This window comes from Lepidochelys olivacea (assembly GCF_965140295.1).
Source record: "Lepidochelys olivacea isolate rLepOli2 genome assembly, chromosome: 3".
In the NCBI taxonomy this organism is placed as follows: Eukaryota; Metazoa; Chordata; order Testudines; family Cheloniidae; genus Lepidochelys; species Lepidochelys olivacea.
In genome coordinates, this window is record NC_140413.1 from 16,242,355 (window position 1) to 16,260,797 (window position 18,443).

The 18,443-nt window shown below is 43.9% G+C and overlaps 1 protein-coding gene across 1 annotated transcript in view; it reads right to left on the bottom strand.

Moving 5' to 3' along the window:
- The window catches only part of TNFRSF21 (TNF receptor superfamily member 21), a 68,823-nt gene that overhangs the window by 18,175 nt on the left and 32,205 nt on the right, over positions 1–18,443 (bottom strand). The window contains exon 4 of the mRNA XM_084622612.1: positions 14,310–14,575. Within this exon, the coding sequence (XP_084478738.1) occupies positions 14,310–14,575 (266 nt within the window). The remainder of the gene's footprint in view (positions 1–14,309; positions 14,576–18,443) is intronic.

Below are 18,443 nucleotides of genomic sequence, written 5' to 3' on the forward strand. Positions count from 1 at the left end.
AAAAGAGCTGCTTAAAAAGATCCAGACCAAAGGGTTTTGAGCTCTGATAACAGGAAGTAACAGAACGATTGAACCTTGGAACAGCTATTAGGCCATTTGCAAAACTGCTTTATATGGAACCTTTCACATCCTCTTTTCCTTAACCATCCCCCAGATGGGGAAAGCTGCAGAGAGACTGAATGTCACATAGTGTGTCAAGTGCCGAGTCAGCAACAGAATCTAGAGCCCTAATACTACGAAGATTCAGGAATTTGTTTAGATTGATACACTGAATTCCCCTGCACTAACCACCCCCTTTAAAACAATTGCACTTGGGAGAACAAGTAGCATGGGCCTCAGCTGACATGAGTAACACAAATGTTGCTGTCATGAGGATGTTTACTGCCCTTAAGTCAGGGCTCTAAAATACTTCAGCTGTATCCAGTAAAGTCACAAAAAGGTAAGTGAGGGATAAAAGTAATAAAAGTAGCAAAAACCCTAGTGCATAAGAGCACCTATAGCGTTCGGGCACTGTTATTTTAGTAAACCGGACATGCTATGCAACACTGCTAGTTACAGTTAGCTGCATTCTGCAGCTGGTGTGAATATGTTTAGGGTCACGTTGCAAGACAAACTATACTGGCCTATTATCATCTGTAAGCTGCTAAGCAGATCACTGCAATTGACCTTATGCCCAAACAGAACCAAGTACAGCTTAAGGTAGGGACACAAATGTTGAGCTTCTACAACCATCCCAAGAATGGAGATTTGCAAGTTATCAGTAACCACAAAGCAAAGTCCTTTGGGCAGAATGCTACTGGGATTCTGGGAAGAGCTAATACTCTACAAAGTGTTTGGATACAATTAGGCAACAGAACCCATCGTATGAAAAACGGCCATTAATTTTCCCCAACAGAACAAGCCTGGAAAGGAGACATTTTGCAGAACGTGCTCTTTTTCTTGCAAACATTGTTCAAATTCGGTGCATGCTTTTCCAGCTCATCACGGAGGCCAGAGCTCATTTGGATCTGTACACGTTAACACCACAAAGTTCTTCCCAGAGCTGTTCTGCTCTTTGCTCATGTTCACAACAGTCACTGATCCAGAAGACAAAGTGAGCCAGAGGGCTAATCTAGTTTTAACCTAAATTCACTAAGTGTGACGTAAGACTGGTATAACCTTACACAGTAACAACCCAGCAAGCATTCAGCAGAGAAATTCTCTTGCTATATGCCATGCTGCTCTCTACAGATGAATGGATTTAAATTAAGTCTATGTGTATGCATTAGTAGTAGTAAATATTTATATGATGGTAGTGCCCAAAGACCCCAATCAAGAGCGGGACCCCTGTTGTGCAGGACAAAGCCCAGAACGAATCCTTGCCTTGAAGGTAAAACAGATAGAGGGGAGGGGAGGGGAGGGGAGACAGACAAGTAAGCGAATGAGGGCTGGGGAGGATGGTCCAGTGATCGGAGTGCTAGCCTGGCATTCTGGAAACCAGACTTCAATTTGCAGCTCCTGGGTAACCTTGGACAAAAAGTCTCTTAATTCCTCTGCACCTCATTTATGAAATGGAGAGAAGAACTTTCCCCACCTCACCAGTATATTCGGAGGATAACTTCATAAAAGACTGACATGCTCAGTTACGACAGTGATGGAGGCCATGCAAGTCCCCGAGGTTTATCTTGCTTTATTACATGGGTTTGTAGTGTGGATTTTTAAGTTGAGGATACGAGCAGGAAAAGGAAACAAGGGGAAGAGGAACAGTCACAGCTAGTCACCCATCGTCCTGCCAGTCTGCGAGCTAGGTTTTGTAGGCACTGTAGCAAAAGGAGTCTTATGGATGCACTGGAAGAAGGTTGGACAAATAAGAGCAACAGAATTCAGCTTTCCGGTTAATTCTCAAGTCTCTAGCATACCCTGCTGCGTCCTAGGTACGGAAACATGCTAGGTGTAACACCACCGATTTGAGAGCAGAGCATGGCCAGAACCAGCTAAGGGATGGAATGAGAGCCTCTGCAGTAGGGCCACCCATAGCTAGATATTCTGCGGCAGTAAGCCGTTATTCATCTGAAGGGTGACTCCACAAGAAGCCAGTTTGATGGTGCGTACTCATCCAGTGGGAACTGGATTAACTGGCAACCTTTTTGGAAGCCTTGAAACCATGCCTTTAAGGAACAGCTAGTTACAGGTGCAAAGAAATGAATGGTTTCTCAGACCTGAAAAGCTTGTATGAGACGTTTCAGAGTAGCAGCCGTGTTAGTCTGTATTCGCAAAAAGAAGAGTACTACTTGTGGCACCTTGGAGACAAAACACGAAAGCTTATGCTCAAATAAATTTGTTAGTCTAAGGTGCCACAAGTCCTCCTTTTCTCTTCGTATGAGAAGGTTACTGCTTCAGAAGTGTTCACTGCCAGGCATTGTGCTATGTACACAGCTAACTCTGCTTCTTAAAATGAACGGAGAATTCTTAAGGAACAAGCTAGCTTCATCCCAGTGACAGCTACTGGGAAAGCTAAGGGAGGCAAGTCCTACAGGCCACCATCAGCCGCAGCACAAGCGTCTCACATCACTGCATCTCACTCCTGCTCTGCTGGGGACACCTCTAGGGGAGAAAACAATCCAGACTCCTCCCTAGTTTGTTGTGTCTACTTACATCAAAGCTTTAAGGGATGGGTTGCAATGGGGACATTCTCTAGCTTAGGTAAGGTTCATGTACATGTCCCAGAATCCAGAAGAACACTTTCCCCTCACCTGTCTGCTGTGCCTCTCCAGTCATCTCCCCAAGGCTCTCTTCTCCCCACACATCTTTCCTTACCTCCCTCTTGACATAAATTCCAGAAACTTATTTAGAGAATACTTTGGGGTAAGCATGTTCAGGCATAGCAGGAACTTGCAGAAATGCACCAGGCTCCAATCTCAAATCCATACCCTTAGGGCCCTATTAGCCTTTGTTTAACTAGCCCCGTATATTCATCAGACGGATTGCTGTGTGGAACATTTACCAGTAAAGACACAACATCTGTACAAAAAAAGAAGTTGGCCCAATAAGACTACCTCACCCATCCGGTCTCTCTAATATCCTGGGACCAACACAGCTACAATTACACTGCAACCTCCAAACAAACAAAAAAACCAAAACAAACCAACCACACACCAAAGGAATTCCAGTGCCATGAGCCTGATAAAATTAACCCCTTTGCTGGAGCTCTTGTAAGTGCCACTCAAAAGACATACCATGACTTCCCACAGAGCAGCGGGGGAAAAGGGCTTGGTCTCACATCATGCCAGTGAGTGAACTGGAATGGTAAGTCAGAAGCCACATGGTACTAGTGACAGGGCCATATCCAGTCTCCAAGCTAGAGGATGCGGCTGTTTCACAGGTGAAACACTGCTGGGGATGCCCAAAGCTGTGAGCCACTGTGTTACCTCTCTGCTTAGGCAAGAGAGAGTTTTACTGGCAAGCAGATTGTGCGTCAGCTTCCTGCCACACCAGTCTGTTTTCCCCGCCAGAAAACTCCTCAAGGCTCTCTCTGCCCAAACATTGCCTGGCAAGTAACAATCAGTGAACTCTAGCTCCCAAGCTCCTCAGGAGATATTTCTCTGTTGTGTACAGGTCCTACCATGGTGCATTCATAGAAGATATTAAAATTCGCTGCTCTGTTAAAGAGTCATACATCACAGCTTACTAATTTTAGTGGATACAGGCTTCCCTTCAAACATGGCCCTAAGCTGGTTTACAGTAAGTAAAACAAGTTCGTTAAAAAAAGAGCAGAGATTAAGTGATACCAAACAAGAGATAAAATGTAGAGATGATTACAAGCAAATAAAAGTGAAAACAAGTCTTTCAGAAAGGAGGAAGTTAAACAGACATTAAAAGGTACAGCACAAAAAGTGAAATCTCTGCAAGCTGCATGGAAACTTTTTAAAGACACCATAATAGAGGCTCAACCTAAATGTATACCCCAAATTAAAAAACATAGTAAGAGAACCAAAAAAGTGCCACCGTGGCTAAACAAAGTTTAAAAAAAGCAGCAGTGAGAGGCAAAAAGGCATCCTTTAAAGAGTGGAAGTTAAATCCTAGTGAGAAAAATAGAAAGAAGCATAAACTCTGGCAAATGAACTGTAAAAATATAATTAGGAAGGCCAAAAAAGAATTTGAAGAACAGTTAGCCAAAGAATCAAAAAGTAATAGTAAAATTTTTTTTAAGTACATCAGAAGCAGGAAGCCTGCTAAACCAGTGGGGCCCACTGTATGATCGAGATGCTAAAGGAGTACTCAAGGACGGTAAAGCCATTGCAGAGAAACTAAATTAATTCTTTGCATCAGTCTTCATGGCTGAGGATGTGAGGGCGATTCCCAAACCTGAGCCATTCTTTTTAGGTGACAAATCTGAGGAACTGTTCCAGAATGAGGTGTCACTAGAGGTGGTTTTGGAACCAACTGAAACTAAACAGTAATAAATCACGAGGACCAGATGGTCTTCACCCAAGAGTTCTGAAGGAACTCAAACGCAAAATTGAAGAACTACTAGTAGTCTTCAGAGTAGCAGCCATGTTAGTCTATATTCACAAAAAGAAAAAGGAGTACTTGTGGCACCTTAGAGACTAACAAATTTATTTGAGCATAAGCTTTCGTGAGCTACAGCTCACCTCATCGGATGTAGTCTGTAACCTATCATTTTAATCAGCTTCTCTACCAGATGATTGGAGGATAGCTAATGTGACACCAATTTTTAAAAAAGGACTCCAGAGCTGATCCCGGCAATTACAGGCCGGTCAGTCTGACTTCAGTACCAGGCAAATTGGTTGAAACTATAGTAAAGAAAAAAATTGCCAGACACATACATGAACACAATTTGTTGGGGAAGAGTCAACATGGTTTTTGTAAAGAGAAATCATGGCTAACCAATCTACTAGAATTCTTTGAGGGCGTCAACAAGCATGTGGACAAGTGGCTACAGTGTACTCATTTTCAGAAAGCCTCAACAAGGTCCCTCACCAAAGGCTCTTAAGCAAAGTAAGCTGTCATGGATTGAGAGGAAAGGTCCTCTCATGGATTGGTCACTGGTTAAAAGATAGGAAACAAAGGGTAGGAATAAATGGTCAGTTTTCAGAATGGAGAGTGGTAAATAGTGGTGTCCCCCAGGGGTCTGTACTCAGACCAGTCCTATTCAATATATTCACATATGATCTGGAAAAATAGCGAAACAGTAAGGTAGCAAAATTTGCAGATTATACAAAACTACTACACATTGGAAAAATTAATCCTAACTATACATACAAAACGATGGGGTCTAAATTAGCTGTTACCACTCAAGAAAGAACTTGGAGTCATTGTGGATAGTTCTCTGAAAACATCCACTCAATGTGCAGTGGCAGTCAAAAAAGCTAACAATGTTGGGAATCATTAAGGAAGGGACAGATAATAAGACAGAAAATATCATATTGCCTCTATATAAATCCATGTTACACCCACATTTTGAATACTGTGGTTTGCCCCATCTCAAAAAAGATATATTGGAATTGGAAAAGGTTCAGAAAAAGGCACCAAAATTAGAGGGTATAGAACAGTTGCCATACAAGGAGAGATTAATAAAACTGGACTTTTCCGCTTGGAAAAGACACTACTAAGGGGAGGACATGACTGAGGTCTATAAAATCATGACTGGTGTGGAGAAAGTAAATAAGGAAGTATTATTTACTCCTTCTCATAACACAAGAACTAGGGCTCACCCGATGAAATTTAATAGGTACCAGAATTAAAACAAACAAAAGGAATATTTCTTCACACAATGCACAGTCAACCTGTGGAACATCTTGCCAGAGAATGTTGTGAAGGCCAAGACTATAACAGGGTTAAAAAAAGAACTAGATTAGTTCATGGAGGATAGGTCCATCAATGGCCATTAGCCCGGATGGACAGGGATGGTGACCCTAGCCTCTGTTTGCCAGAAGCTGGGATTGGGCGATAGGAGATGGATCACTTGATGATTACCTATTCTGTTCCTTCCCTCTGGGGCACTTGGCATTGGCCACTGTTGAAAGACAGGATACTGGGCTAGATGGACCTTTTGTCTGACCCAGTATGGCCTCTCATGTTCTTATGACAAAGTCTAAAACTTATTCTAGCACAATGGTTCTCAAACTTTTGTACTGGTGACCCCTTTCACATAGCAAGCCTCTGAGTGTGCCCCCCCCCAATAAATTAAAAACACTTTATGTATTTAACACCATTATAAATGCTGGAGGCAAAGTGGGGTTTGGAGTGGAGGCTTACAGCTTGTGACCCCCTGAGGGGTCCCAACCCCCAGTTTGAGAACCCCTAGCAAGATAGAGTCTAGAGTTCATGACAGTTTCTTTCATCTAGTCTCCTTTCCAGCCTTCTACCAGTCAGGATGCAACACAGAGATGAAATAGACAGTTCTCTTTGTCTCCTCAAGTGAAGGATAAAGATGGAGTTTCTCTGTTCCTTATATTCCTCAAATGCATTTCTTTGTCTTACATGTCAGGAAAGCTTCCGGGGGACTTAGTCCCCTGTCTCTCTCTGGGGTCCAGGAGCCCTGTTAATTTTCTGTCTCTCGAGGTCACGAACATGATAACACCCAGTGGTTTAGCTCAATGGCTTTGTTCACTGCTAGTACGTAAACCGAGGCAAACCCACATTCCTTTGTGTAGGGGAGACCTGCTTATCACGTCCACCTAGGCTAGGCTGTCTTGTCTTAATCATGTTCTAACATCCTACAGAGGAATTCATAACTTCATATATAAGGCTAACACATGCACTTTACAATGATTCTAATGTTACGGGCTTTCTTATGACACCTCACACGGTATATTTTGTGCAAAATATCATTGCAGTAGTATGTAGGCTGTGAATAGAGGGGTGCCTATATATCAAAACATTATTCAAGCTAAACTCTTCAAGCAGCAACTCTTGAAAGATATTCTTTTTTTAAAAGTGCTGTGTTCTCTGTTTCCAACATCATATGGCATCTGGAGGCTAGCAATCTACCCTCAAACCTCTAATGATCACTTTCTAGTAGTAGCATTGGTTTGCTTTCTTGAAAAGTAGTGAAATTAGGTCACTAATCTCTTCAGGAAGCTGCATTAGGCTTGCCTACAGGAGTTCACTCAGTGGAGCTCTAATGGTTCATTTCAAAAAAATAAATTCAGCTGGTGCAGCCCCCTTTGTGGGCACTTATTTCAGTTTATCTTAAAACAGACTGCTCATCAGCTTCTCCTAACAGCCCCCTGTTGTGACTTTATGGTAGAGCAGTGGCTCTCAACCTTTCCAGACTACTGTACCCCTTTCCAGAGTCCGATTTGTCTTGTGTACCCCAAGTTTCACCTCACTTTACAACGACCTGCTTACAACATCAGACATAAAAGTCCTTTTTATGTAGCCTATCGTAAAACTAGGCAAGTATCTAGATGAGTTGATGTACCCCCTGGAAGACCCCTGCGTACTTACAGGGATACATGTACCCCGAGTTGAGAACCACTGGTTTAAAAGACACCTTTATCTAGCCTGCCCCACATCCCATTTATATGCCTCTTGTGTGCTCCACTGAACAGCATTCTATTCACAGGTTTCAGAGTAACAGCCGGGTTAGTCTGTATTCACAAAAAGAAAAGGAGTACTTGTGGCACCTTAGAGACTAACCAATTTATTTGAGCATAAGCATAAATTGGTTAGTCTTTAAGGTGCCACAAGTACTCCTTTTCTTTATTCTATTCACACAATCCCTTTTCAAAGGTAGCTGCAGAAAACATTCCTGGCTTTTAACTAAAACCAGTTTCCATCTTACAGTCAGCGTCCCTGGGTGAATCTTCTCCCCCCTTGTTCTCCATGAACTCTCCATTCTCAGGAACACGAAAAAAATTATTTGGCAAAGCAGGTATGTGACAATGGCTACATCCTAACAAGTACAGACAGGATTTTTGTGTCCTTTCAAATCCTTTTCAAATAGTGTCTTTCTATCTACATATGGTAGCTGGTTGAAAAATTGGCAAACATCTAGATGAGTTGATGTATTCCCGGAAGACCTCTAGGTGTCCCCCAGGGGTACTCATACCCTTGGTTGAGAACCACTGCAGTAGAGGACTTGTGGAGAGTTTCATGTCTGTAGAGAAAGTGACAAATAATTATCTTGTAAGACCACTGTGGTTTGGCTTGACTGGTTTGCATATGCTAAATAAATAGTCAGTGTTTGGAATCACACTGAATAGGGATGAGAGAAAGATCAGGGCAAATATTGTGAGCAACTCTTGGGATATCAAATTCCCTAGTTTGAGGTTACCAGTGTGATCTGTGCTTGGAAGCCTCCGCTCCACCCATCACTGCATCCATGTTACCCTGACATCCATGCTCCTACAAGTCAGATCACAAATCCCACCAGTTCCTATTTCCTACCAGCAAATAAGTATTTCTCAGGATTCTGCAAGATTTACTCCTTAACTATTTTTAGTAAATCCCCAAGTTCTAAAAACTCCAGCCACTTGCCCAAAATGAGTCAGAAAAAAAAAAAAGTGTCTACAATATCCAATTGGATAAACATCCCACCGTGCAAAAGCCCAGAGTCAGACACTGAACTAGTACCATACTCCAGAGATGGATACAATCTGGTTACAAAGAGCTCCGGAGCAGCAATTCTCACTTGTGTTTAATCAGTGCTCCTTCCCTGTAATGTTAGTTTTGGAGAACAAGCCCTTAGTCTGTCATGTTCTTACAGGAAAGAGGTCGCTTTGGCAATTTTTTGAAAGACGGTATTAAGGCCTAGTCTATACTAGGAGGGTTTGCTATCAGTTCCTTAAACAAAATAAGCAATACCAGGAAAAGCACTTTTCTGTCAGTATAACCGGTTCTATGCTAGAGCTTTTACCAGTATACAAATATCATAGAATATCAGAGTTGGAAGGGACTTCTAGAGGTCATCTAGTCCAACCCCCTGCTCAAAGAAGGACCAATCCCCAACTAAATCATCCCATACAGGGCTTTGTCAAGCCTGACCTTAAAAACTTCTAAGGAAGGGGATTCCACCACCTCCCTAGGTAACGCATTCCAGTGTTTCACCACCCTCCTAGTGAAAAAGTTTTTCCTAATATCCAACATAAACCTCCTCCACTGCAACTTGAGACCATTACTCCTTGTCCTGTCATCTGCTATCACCGAGAATAGTCTAGATCCATCCTCTTTGGATCCACCTTTCAGGTAGTTGAAAGCAGCTATCAAATCCCCCCTCATTCTTCTCTTCTGTAGACTAAACAATCCCAGTTCCCTCAGCCTCTCCTCATAACTCATGTGTTCCAGACCCCGAATCATTTTTGTTGCCCTCCGCTGGACTCTCTCCAATTTTTCCACATCCTTCTTGTAGCGTGGGGCCCAAAACTGGACACAGTACTCCAGATGAGGCCTCACCAGTGTCAAATAGAGGGGAACAATCACAATAGTTCGATCTGCTGGAAATGCCCCTACTTATACACCCCAAAATGCCATTCGCCTTCTTGACAACAAGGGCACACTGTTGACTCATATCCAGCTTCTCGTCCACTGTCACCCCTAGGTCCTTTTCTGCAGAACTGCTGACGAGCCATTTGGTCCCTAGTCTGTAGCGGTGCATTGGATTCTTCCGTCCTAAGTGCAGGACTCTGCACTTGTCCTTGTTGAACCTCATCAGATTTCTTTTGGCCCAATCCTCAAATTTGTCTAGGGCCCTCTGTATCCTACCCTCCAGCGTATCTACCACTCCTCCCAGTTTAGTGTCATCCGCAAACTTGCTGAGGGTGCAATCCACACCATCCTCCAGATGATCATTTATGAAGATATTGAACAAAACCGGCCCCAGGACCGACCCTTGGGGCACTCTGCTAGATACCGGCTGCCAACTACACATGGAGCCATTGATCACTACCCGTTGAGCCCGAAAATCTAGCCAACTTTCTACCCACCTTGTAGTGCATCCATCCAGCCCATACTTCTTTAACTTGCTGACAAGAATACTGTGGGAGACTGTGTCAAAAGCTTTGCTAAAGTCAAGGAATAACACGTCCACTGGTTTCCCTTCATCCACAGAACCAGTTATCTCATCATAGAAGGCAATTAGATTAGTCAGGCATGAATTGCCCTTGGTGAATTCATGCTAACTGTTCCTGATCACTTTCCTCCCATGTAAGTGCTTCAGGATTGATTCCTTGAGGACCTGCTCCATGATTTTTCCAGGGACTGAGGTGAGGCTGACTGGCCTGTAGTTCCCAGGATCCTCCTCCTTCCCTTTTTTAAAGATGGGCACTACACTAGCCTTTTTCCAGTCGTCCAGGACTTCCCCTGATCGCCATGAGTTTTCAAAGATAATGGCCAATGGCTCTGCAATCACATCCGCCAATTCCTTTAGCACTCTCGGATGCAACGCATCCGGCCCCATGGACCTGTGCACGTCCAGCTTTTCTAAATAGTCCCGAACCACTTCTTCCTTCACAGAGGGCTGGCCACCTCCTCCCCATGCTCAAAAGAGTCACATCCTTAACCAGTATTACCGTATCAGCAAAGGTTTCAAGTGTAGACCTGGCCTAAGGCTACCGAAGAGTCCCCAATGATACAGACCTACTAAGTTTCCTTCACTGGAAAACTCATGGATTAGTTTTTAAAAGATGACTTGCAAGGTTTAAAATGGCATTTGTACTCCTTTTTGCTTTTTTAGGAGACATATACAGGTGCCCAAGTTAGTGTTGTTCTGTGTGTGTGTGGTTTTGAGAATTCTCTTTTAAAGCTTTGCAATATAAGGAATGTCCAGTCTGGTCTTGCTGGAGGTCTCAGATAATGTATACTGTGAGCTTCCATTTTTAAAAGGGAAAGAGCTCACTTGAACCACTTAACAGAAGCCATCCTCTCCATAACGGGCATTAGCAGGCACTAGAGTTCACCAAAGGTCCATCTAAAGTTGCTTCTTGCGAACTAAAAATTTCTCCCCCTTAATCGCTTGGCTCTCTTGTGACGTTATAATTTTACTAGTTTTCTGGTTGGAATCTTCCTCTGGTAGGCAAGATCTGTATTTCTACTGTAAATTCTTGAAAAAATGTTCTTGTTTTCTTTCCATGTTATAAAGCAGCAGCAGAAAGCACAAGCCTATTTCACCTTTAGAAAGGAACCTTGGAGGTTTTCTCTTGCCTAGGATTTTAAAAGGTGGGTTAGAACATTTTAGTTGCCACATTCCAAACACCTTAAAACCCTAGTTGAGCCAAAACTTTTAGGCGGCTTTTTAAAATATCCCTCCTATGAAAGATTTTGCAGTGCTTTTAAGCAATAAATATCTCAATTTCTTGACCTCAAAGTGAGACAGCTCTATACAGTACAAGCACATGCTCTCTGCATTGCAGTGGATTTTGCAGAAATCCATCTCTCCACCAGGGTCTAGTTTTTAGAATTAAACACATGCTTAAGTGCCTTGCTGAACTGGGGCCATTGTTGCTCACTAATCCCAACAGAGAGGAAGGTCTCTCACACAGAAAAACCTTACACATATGGTTGTAACTATAGGCTGTAGGGATTACAACTGATCTAAACCTGTAGTGTAGAAGGTTTGTTTTTGCTTGTTCTCAGAGACATTAATGCATCTATTCCCTGCTTGTTTTTAGAAGTCCTCTTATAGGAAATGAGATGGTCAAACCTGATATGGACATATCTTTCGTGTAAGCAAGTATCAAGTAGTTATTCAAGACATTTACCTCTCAGTGTAATGCCTTGCCAGGCTATAAAAACATAATCCCTGAGAATTCTTTCGAACAGTGAAGAAAAGAATTTAGGGAAGGAGAAAAATGATGTACAGTACCCAATGGTTTTAATTAAATTACTGACTGTGATGCCTCAACAAGTCCTCCAACACTGATTACCTCTGTTCTTGGGCAATCTTAATTTTTCTAATCGGATACTGATGACAAATCCAAATCAAATTTCATTTTATCTGATGTCCTAATCCAGGATTTATCAGGGATATTCAATGTCAAAATGCAACCAGACAAAAAACAGAGAGTTTACTACATACTCAAGGAGACTAGGAAAGTCAGTTTGATATGCTATACACGCAACAGGAATTTCTTGCATGCATACCACAGAGAAAAAAAATATACATCTAAGTATGTCAGGTGTTGATTTTACATATAACTATGTCTTATGCTTTTCATTTAGGGTTTTAAATTTTGGATGCAAGATGTCTTGGAGAACAGCATGCAGACCAGACAGTTATATACTTTGGCCTATTAGGATTAAATTAGAACAGAAGCTGTTGCACTGGACAGGGCAAGACAAAGCTATCCATTATTTAAACATGGAACACAAAGCTGTACTCCATGCACAAATGACTCTCATAGGGTTACAACTAGGAAGCTCTATACACCCAAGTATCTCTCTTGAAAATTAATTTAAAGTCCAAGCACAAAGTCATTACTACAAAGTGTAAAAGACCCACTAATACAATACATGGTTTCAAGATCAAGCACTCAAACATCAGGGAGCACCCAGTTTTGAGGCTGCTCCAGCAACTGTGCATACCCTAAAGGTATGCATGCTGTTTGCAGTTTACCTTTAATGTGAGATGTGAGAGCTGGCACCTCCATATGCAAAATCCCGGAATAGTTTCAAGAGCTATTTAACCATGAGGCAATCTGAATGACATACAAAACAGTAATAGCAGGCAGCACCACAGGAAAGAGAAATGCTGACTGTGAAAGTTTAAGGAGACCTTCCCCTCATCCCCAAGCACCCCCCTAACAAGGGTTCAGGTATGAGTTCATAAAGACAAGTACCGTTCCTCATGAGCAAAGCTGCATGAGAATTCTACTCCAGCAAAGCTCAACCGTGCAGGGCAGAAACCTGAACATACGCCCCTGTGTAGTTTAGGGCCCCCCACAGAAAGGCTGCACTGACAGAATCTGCCCTAGGGGATATTAACCTTCAATTAACCTGGAGCCTAAACAAGTTCACACTGAAGTCATCAGCAAGACGTCCATGGCAGCTGATCAGAACCCTGAGGCTGCACTGTATACAAGTTCTAGAGCCCACAAGATGCTTTGAAATAACCTGTAAGCTTGGTGTCATTCATTTCTTTGGGACTGGTCTTCATGTACAGTGCTATAGTGAAGCCACTAGTACGCTGATGTAAAGTATCAGGGGGTAGCCATGTTATTCTGCATCCACAAAAACAAGGAGTCTGGTGACACCTTAAAGACTAACAGATTTATTTGGGCATAAGCTTTCATGGGTAAAAAAACACTTCTTCAGATGGAGAGCTTCTCCCATTGGTATAGTTAAATCCACCTCCCTAAGAGACAGTAGCTATGTCGGTGGGAGAAGCTCTCCAGTCTACACTGGGGGTTAGGTCTGTATAACTGCATTGCACAGGGGCGTGTATTTGTCACATCCTTGAGTGATGTACTTATACTGACATAGGTCTGTCATATAGATCTGGCCTTGGAAGGATAGACTAGTGCAGGGGTGGGCAAACTTTTTGGCCTGAGGGCCACATCGGGTTTCGTAAATTGTATGGAGGGCTGGTTAGGGGAGGCTGTGCCTCCCCGAACAGCCAGGCCTGGCCCAGCCCCTGCCCTTTATTCCCCCCCCACCATCCCCGGGATTCCTGCCCCATCCAACCCTCTGTTCCCTGATGGCCACCCCCCACCAGGACCCCTGCCACATCCACCCCCCCCCCCCGACTCCCTGTTCCCTGACTGCTCCCCGCTGCCCCATCCAACCCCTCCTCTCGTTCCTGACTCGCCCTCGCAGACCCCTGCCCACCCAACCACCCCTTCTCCCTGACTATCCCCGGTACCGCTGCCCCTGACTGCTCCCCGCTGCCCCATCCAACCCCCCTTCTTCCTGACTAACCCCCCCCGGGACCCCTGCCCCCATTCAACCCCCTGTTCCCCACCCTCTGACCACCCCAACCCCTATCCACACCCCTCCCTCCTTACCGCGCTGCCTGGAGTGCTGGTGGCTGGCGGCGATACAGCTGCGCCGCCCGGCTGGAGCCAGCCACACCACCGTGCAGCACAGAGCCCCGGGTCAGGCCGGGCTCTGCAGCTGCGCTGCCCCAGGAGCTCGCAGTCCTGCTGCCCAGAGCTTTGTGCCGGTGGCACAGTGAGCTGAGGCTGCAGGCGAGTGGCCGGGGGCGAGCCTCCCGGGCCGGGAACTCAGGGGCTGAGCAGGAGGGTCCCATGGGCCGGATGTGGCCTGCGGACCACAGTTTGCCCACCTCTGGAGTAGTGCATATTTCTGTGATGAAGAGTGTAATGGAACAAAATATAACAAGCTGCCTCCGCAACCAACATACACTTTACCTGGGTTGTGTCTTCCATCAGGCCTCTGATCTTCTCCACAACATCATTACGTCTGTGCTGACGAAGAGCGCTGATGAGCTGAGCGAGACTGGCTTCCGGGCCTCGGATGGTCCAGTGCTGTAAGGCAGCATAGGCCCTTTCATGGTCTGCAGAGTACCCGTTGGAGAAAGCCGCCATCTCACGGTCAGTTGCATTGCTCAGGAATTGGTAGATATCTTTCCACTGACTTCCAACCTGGGCTGCTACGAGCTTCAGGATGTCAATGCCTGGCAGACAGAAGAGGTGGAGATGAAGCACAGCAGTTTCCAGCCTTGCAACCTCTTGTCAGCTAAATATCCAACTATTTATGTTTTGTACTAGCAGAAGGGTGGGTCTCGTCCATCTAAGAACTACATTTAACACCTCTTTACGTCTTGTATTAGCAATACAGGATGCTTATAATACTGGGCGGCATGCTACTTCCCAGGGTTTTGCTTTAACAATGCACCTTTAACATTTGTTATGTAAGCGTAAAACCACAAATACTCTCTGATGCAGACATCTAAAATTAGCTATTGTGTTTGAGCAGTTGCTGATATTAATAAGCTTCCTCATTGGTGGTTGCATTATATTAGGATACCTGGCCAACTAGCCCTTCACTTGCTGGTTTGATTTGGGGCAGGAGATGTTACACATTTCAGAATGGATTCTGGTGAGAGGGGCACTTGTTATCCAGCCCTCTGTGCTGCAATCTTATCTAGTTCATCCAGTAGGGGTGAAATCCAGTTACGTGTTGCATTCAGCACTGCTAATGCCTATGGGTTGCTCTGGTGTGAAGAGATCCTTAGAGTGACTGAAGTTTTCTACAGCCCTGCACAAAAGCACTAAAGCTGTGCCACATTATGGAACCACTGACTTGGATGTGTTATGGGAAAAAGATGTGTCACCTGAACTTTTCTTCACAAGTAACAGTCACTTTCCCAAATATTAACGCCCCATAACAGCGAGAGACTGTGCTAGCTACAACCATATGTAAACTTCTGCTCCACTGTAGAGACACTTTAAAGACCTGTGAAATACTTGAGGTTTAGGGGGCAAAAAGCACAACTCTGTTACATGAAAAACTTTACACAAAGTGATCCAAGTTTTCTATTAAAGAGAGAGTCAGTCTCTCTCCCCTCCCCTCTTCCACCCACCATGTCTCTCAAACCACTGAGCACAAGAGACTGTTACAAAACTACCAACACAATATCCTCTCACTGTGAAACTTCAGAAAGGATACAATTAAAAGCCAAGTTCATCCATGTGGGGAGAAGGAATCAGCAAGCACAAACCTTCAGATACAAAACTACAAGATGTTGTTTTGGAGCAAGGAAAGCTGAGTTTTTTGGTTTTTTTTTTTTTTGAAGGCAAGTAAGCTTAGCAAAATCCACCTCAAGCAGCCACACAAGGGATCCACACAACTGGTTTTCATACAAGCAGTTCTCAAGTTTTCACAGGGTGGGCCACATCTTAGGTTTCCTCATCAACTGCTGCCCTTTCATTTCATGATCACACAGACCACTTCCTCACCCATCTGCAGTCACATAACATCTTTGTGGCAACTACAGCAATAGCTTGCAGAGAAATGCCGAGAATGTCTGGGAGATCTTTCCCAGTGGGATCAGATTTAACAGCCTTGGTAATGCAATTTTTAGACTAAGCAAAGACCCTAGTCACTGCGTTTCTACACTCAGGACTGAAAATTCAAGCCACAAATTATGTAGTCCAATTATGTTAGCAACACTCAAGTCACTATTTGTTTTTTTTAAAATGGTGGTGCTATGCAATTTCAGTTGCCAGACTGTATGTGACAGTTACAGGAATTGAGAAGCCAGATCAATCAAGTTAACTACTCCAATATAACTAACTTTTCCAGTTAAGTGGAAGATCTGGTACCTCCTAATTTGGGATTAATAAATATATGATCACTAACATATTTACAACATGAAAACAAAACCTTTAACCATTAGTTGGCTTTATCTTTCTCGTCCTGCCCAGGTAACATCTCCATAGAATAACTTTACACAGTGAACTCCAGGGGCATCCAACCCATCTATAGCTGGAGGTAAGTCTTCCTTAATGCTTTCAGTTAAAAACAAAAACAAAAAAAAAACCAGAGAGCTATCAGGTTCAGAGGGAAAAAATACAGTCTGCTTTGGAGGTTTAAGCAGAGGAAAAGCTCTTAGAGGTCACTGAAAGCAACCATCAGTGAGAACAATTGGTGCCAAGTATTGTGAATTCTTGTACTTTAGCCATGCCACTCAAGATCCCAAAGCTCCAGGATATGGCGAAAGTCACTTAGGCATGTTTTAATCCTACTTTAATCTACTGTTCTCATAAATAGGGCTAAGATTTTGTCATGGTTGTTTTTAGTAAAAGTCATGGACCAGTCACGGGCAAAAAATAAAAATGCACAGAAGCTGTGACCGGTCCGTGACTTTTGCTGCTGCAGCTCCATGGCTTCCCCTGCCACAGTGGTGGCTGGGAGCTCTGGGGTTCCCCCTCTGCCTACAGCGGCCGAGAGCTGCAGGGTGACCATATTTCCCAAAGAGAAAACGGGACTGTTACATACAGTGTTACTGAAAGTAGAATTCTAGTGTCTAACCTGGATTTGTGCTGGAAATGGCCCACCTTAATTATGCACATTGTAGGGAGAATGGTCACTTTGGATGAGCTATTACCAGCAGGATAGTGAGTTTGTGTGTGTGGTTTTTGGGAGGGGGGTGAGAGAACCTGGATTTGTGCAGGAAATGGCCCAACTTTATTATCATGCACATTGTGTAAAGAGTTGTCACTTTGGATGGGCTATCACCAGCAGGAGAGTGAATTTGTGTGTGGGGGGGTAGAGGGTGAGAAAACCTGGATTTGTGCTGGAAATGGTCCACCTGATGATCACTTTAGATAAGCTTCAGAGTAACAGCCGTGTTAGTCTGTATTCGCAAAAAGAAAAGGAGGACTTGTGGCACCTTAGAGACTAACCAATTTATTAGAGCATAAGCTTTCGTGAGCTACAGCTCACTTCCTCAGATGCATATCGTGGAAACTGCAGCAGGCTTTATATATACACAGAGAATATGAAACAATACCTATTCCCACCCCACTGTCCTGCTGGTAATAGCTTATCTAAAGTGATTTCCAGCACAAATCCAGGTTTTCTCACCCTCCACCCCCCCGCACACAAATTCACTCTCCTGCTGGTGATAGCCCATCCAAAGTGACAACTCTTTACACAATGTGCATGACAATCAAGCTGGGCTATTTCCTGCATAAATCCAGGTTCTCACATCCCCCCCACCCCCATACACACACACAAACTCACTCTCCTGCTGGTAATAGCTCATCCAAACTGACCACTCTTCAAGTTAAAATCCAAGTTAAACCAGAACATCTGGGGGGGGGGGGGGGTAGGAAAAAACAAGAGGAAACAGGCTACCTTGCATAATGACTTAGCCACTCCAAGTCTCTATTTAAGCCTAAAATAATAGTATCCAATTTGCAAATGAATTCCAATTCAGCAGTTTCTCGCTGGAGTCTGGATTTGAAGTTTTTTTGTTTTAAGATAGCGACCTTCATGTCTGTGATCGCGTGACCAGAGAGATTGAAGTGTTCTCCGACTGGTTTATGAATGTTATAATTCTTGACATCTGATTTGTGTCCATTTATTCTTTTACGTAGAGACTGTCCAGTTTGACCAATGTACATGGCAGAGGGGCATTGCTGGCACATGATGGCATATATCACATTGGTGGATGTGCAGGTGAACGAGCCTCTGATAGTGTGGCTGATGTTATTAGGCCCTGTGATGGTGTCCCCTGAATAGATATGTGGGCACAGTTGGCAACGGGCTTTGTTGCAAGGATAAGTTCCTGGGTTAGTGGTTCTGTTGTGTGGTATGTGGTTGTTGGTGAGTATTTGCTTCAGGTTGCGGGGCTGTCTGTAGGCAAGGACTGGCCTGTCTCCCAAGATTTGTGAGAGTGTTGGGTCATCCTTTAGGATAGGTTGTAGATCCTTAATAATGCGTTGGAGGGGTTTTAGTTGGGGGTTGAAGGTGACGGCTAGTGGCGTTCTGTTATTTTCTTTGTTAGGTCTGTCCTGTAGTAGGTAACTTCTGGG